General features: G+C 64.5%; 1 protein-coding gene across 1 annotated transcript in view; it reads right to left on the reverse strand.

Annotated features, from left to right (window-relative positions):
• The window catches only part of VOLCADRAFT_89425 (uncharacterized protein), a gene marked incomplete at both ends in the record, with an annotated part of 47,221 nt that overhangs the window by 6,707 nt on the left and 36,450 nt on the right, over positions 1–4,064 (reverse strand). Inside the window, 7 exons of the mRNA XM_002949041.1 lie at positions 164–486; positions 621–1,359; positions 1,470–2,304; positions 2,357–2,974; positions 3,027–3,175; positions 3,286–3,435; positions 3,675–3,824. Of these exons, the coding sequence (XP_002949087.1) occupies positions 164–486; positions 621–1,359; positions 1,470–2,304; positions 2,357–2,974; positions 3,027–3,175; positions 3,286–3,435; positions 3,675–3,824 (2,964 nt within the window). The remainder of the gene's footprint in view (positions 1–163; positions 487–620; positions 1,360–1,469; positions 2,305–2,356; positions 2,975–3,026; positions 3,176–3,285; positions 3,436–3,674; positions 3,825–4,064) is intronic.

The raw sequence follows: 4,064 nt of genomic DNA on the forward strand, positions 1-4,064 counted from the left end.
CAACGCCACACCCGCCATCGTCGCCGCCACCGTCACCGCCACCGTCACATCCATAGCCACCACCTCCACCGCAGCCACACCCGCCGCCAACGCCACACCCGCTTACGCCAACTCCAACGCCGCCAGGTAAATGCCACCACACACGTCACCAATGCCACCGCACCTCCCGCAGCCGCCACACCCGCCGCCAACGCCACACCCGCCATCGTCGGCGCCACCGTCACCGCCACCATCACATCCATAGCCACCACCTCCACCGCAGCCACACCCGCCGCCAACACCACACCCGCCAACGCCAACTCCAACGCCGCCAGGCAAATGCAACCACTCCCGTCACCAATGCCACCGCACCTCCCGCAGCCGCCACACCCGCCGCCAACGCCACACCCGCCACCGGCACCGCCACCGCTGCCTCCACAACCGCTACCACCGCCATCGCAGACACACCCGCCGCCAACGCCACACCTACCGACACCGCAGCGACACCTGCCGCAGCCGCCACCGCCGCCACATCCGACACAACTGCCACAACCTACGCAACCGCAACACCCGCCAACGCCCATGCCAAATCGTAAGCCAACGCATCCATCACCGGCGCCGCCACAAACGTCCCCCCGCACCGTCGCCACTCGAAGCGACATGTGGGGGATGAGGATGGACTTGACAGGGGGGGAAACATGAGGGCAGCTCCGCCGGCGGCTGCATCACCAGAGGCGACGCCGCCGCCGCCGCCGCCGCATTTGCGGCACTCGAATGACAAGTGGGAAGGAAGTGACTCGAAGTGACTCGATGGACAGGTGGAGAAGAGGACGACAGCTCCGCCGGCGGCTGCATCACCAGAGGCGACGCCGCCGCCGCCGCCGCCGCATTTGCGGCACTCGAATGACAAGTGGGAAGGAAGTGACTCGAAGTGACTCGATGGACAGGTGGAGAAGAGGACGACAGCTCCGCCGGCGGCTGCATCACCAGAGGCGCCGCCGCCGCCGCCGCCGCATTTGGCGGCACTCGAATGACAACTGGGAAGGAAGTGACTCGATGGACAGGTGGAGAAGAGGACGACAGCTCCGCCGGCGGCTGCATCACCAGAGGCGACGCCGCCGCCGCTGTTGCCGCATTTGGCGGCACTCGAATGACAAGTGGGAAGGAAGTGACTCGAAGTGACTCGATGGACAGGTGGAGAAGAGGACGACAGCTCCGCCGGCGGCTGCATCACCAGAGGCGACGCCGCCGCCGCTGTTGCCGCATTTGGCGGCACTCGAATGACAAGTGGGAAGGAAGTGGAAGTGACTCGATGGACAGGTGGAGAAGAGGACGACAGCTCCGCCGGCGGCTGCATCACCAGAGGCGACGCCGCCGCCGCTGTTGCCGCATTTGGCGGCACTCGAATGACAAGTGGGAAGGAAGTGACTCGAAGTGACTCGATGGACAGGTGGAGAAGAGGACGACAGCTCCGCCGGCGGCTGCATCACCAGAGGCGACGCCGCCGCCGCTGTTGCCGCATTTGCGGCACTCGAATGACAAGTGGGAAGGAAGTGACTCGAAGTGACTCGATGGACAGGTGGAGAAGAGGACGACAGCTCCGCCGGCGGCTGCATCACCAGAGGCGACGCCGCCGCCGCCGTTGCCGCAATTGGCGGCACTCGAATGACAACTGGGAAGGAAGTGACTCGAAGTGACTCGATGGACAGGTGGAGAAGAGGACGACAGCTCCGCCGGCGGCTGCATCACCAGAGGCGACGCCGCCGCCGCTGTTGCCGCATTTGCGGCACTCGAATGACAAGTGGGAAGGAAGTGACTCGATGGACAGGTGGAGAAGAGGACGACAGCTCCGCCGGCGGCTGCATCACCAGAGGCGACGCCGCCGCCGCTGTTGCCGCATTTGCGGCACTCGAATGACAAGTGGGAAGGAAGTGACTCGAAGTGACTCGATGGACAGGTGGAGAAGAGGACGACAGCTCCGCCGGCGGCTGCATCACCAGAGGCGACGCCGCCGCCGCTGTTGCCGCATTTGGCGGCACTCGAATGACAAGTGGGAAGGAAGTGACTCGAAGTGACTCGATGGACAGGTGGAGAAGAGGACGACAGCTCCGCCGGCGGCTGCATCACCAGAGGCGACGCCGCCGCCGCTGTTGCCGCAATTGGCGGCACTCGAATGACAATTGGGAAGGAAGTGACTCGATGGACAGGTGGAGAAGAGGACGACAGCTCCGCCGGCGGCTGCATCACCAGAGGCGACGCCGCCGCCGCTGTTGCCGCATTTGGCAGCACTCGAATGACAACTGGGAAGGAAGTGACTCGAAGTGACTCGATGGACAGGTGGAGAAGAGGACGACAGCTCCGCCGGCGGCTGCATCACCAGAGGCGACGCCGCCGCCGCTGTTGCCGCATTTGCGGCACTCGAATGACAAGTGGGAAGGAAGTGACTCGAAGTGACTCGATGGACAGGTGGAGAAGAGGACGACAGCTCCGCCGGCGGCTGCATCACCAGAGGCGACGCCGCCGCCGCTGTTGCCGCATTTGCGGCACTCGAATGACAAGTGGGAAGGAAGTGACTCGAAGTGACTCGGTGGACAGGTGGAGAAGAGGACGGCAGCTCCGCCGGCGGCTGCATCACCAGAGGCGACGCCGTCGCCAACGCCAAGTCCACCTCCGCCCACACAAATGTCACCACACCTGTCATCGATGCCGCTGCACCTGCCGCAGCCGCCACACCGGCCGCCACCGCCACACTCGCCAGCGTCACCGCCACCGCCACTATCGCCACCGCAGCCACACCCGCTGCCAACGCCACAACCCCCAACGCCAACTCCAACGCTGCCAAGGCAGCTGCCACCACACCCGTCATCAATGCCACGGCGCCTCCCGCAGCCGCCACACCCGCAGCCAACGCCATACCCATCACCGTCGCCGCCACCACAATTACCGCCATTGGCGGCACTCGAATGACAAGTGGGAAGGAAGTGACTCGAAGTGACTCGATGGACAGGTGGAGAAGAGGACGACAGCTCCGCCGGCGGCTGCATCACCAGAGGCGACGCCGACGCCGCTGTTGCCGCAATTGGCAGCACTCGAATGACAAGTGGAAGGAAGTGACTCGAAGTGACTCGATGGACAGGTGGAGAAGAGGACGACAGCTCCGCCGGCGGCTGCATCACCAGAGGCGACGCCGCCGCCGCTGTTGCCGCAATTGGCGGCACTCGAATGACTAGTGGGAAGGAAGTGACTCGAAGTGACTCGATGGACAGGTGGAGAAGAGGACGACAGCTCCGCCGGCGGCTGCATCACCAGAGGCGACGCCGCCGCCGCTGTTGCCGCATTTGGCTGCACTCGAATGACAAGTGGGAAGGAAGTGACTCGAAGTGACTCGATGGACAGGTGGAGAAGAGGACGACAGCTCCGCCGGCGGCTGCATCACCAGAGGCGACGCCGCCGCCGCTGTTGCCGCATTTGCGGCACTCGAATGACAAGTGGGAAGGAAGTGACTCGAAGTGACTCGATGGACAGGTGGAGAAGAGGACGACAGCTCCGCCGGCGGCTGCATCACCAGAGGCGACGCCGCCGCCGCTGTTGCCGCATTTGGCTGCACTCGAATGACAAGTGGGAAGGAAGTGACTCGAAGTGACTCGATGGACAGGTGGAGAAGAGGACGACAGCTCCGCCGGCGGCTGCATCACCAGAGGCGACGCCGCCGCCGCTGTTGCCGCAATTGGCGGCACTCGAATGACAAGTGGGAAGGAAGTGACTCGAAGTGACTCGATGGACAGGTGGAGAAGAGGACGACAGCTCCGCCGGCGGCTGCATCACCAGAGGCGACGCCGCCGCCGCTGTTGCCGCATTTGCGGCACTCGAATGACAAGTGGGAAGGAAGTGACTCGAAGTGACTCGATGGACAGGTGGAGAAGAGGACGACAGCTCCGCCGGCGGCTGCATCACCAGAGGCGACGCCGCCGCCGCTGTTGCCGCATTTGGCTGCACTCGAATGACAAGTGGGAAGGAAGTGACTCGAAGTGACTCGATGGACAGGTGGAGAAGAGGACGACAGCTCCGCCGGCGGCTGCATCACC

This window comes from Volvox carteri, assembly GCF_000143455.1.
Source record: "Volvox carteri f. nagariensis unplaced genomic scaffold VOLCAscaffold_12, whole genome shotgun sequence".
Lineage (NCBI taxonomy): Eukaryota > Viridiplantae > Chlorophyta > Chlorophyceae > Chlamydomonadales > Volvocaceae > Volvox > Volvox carteri.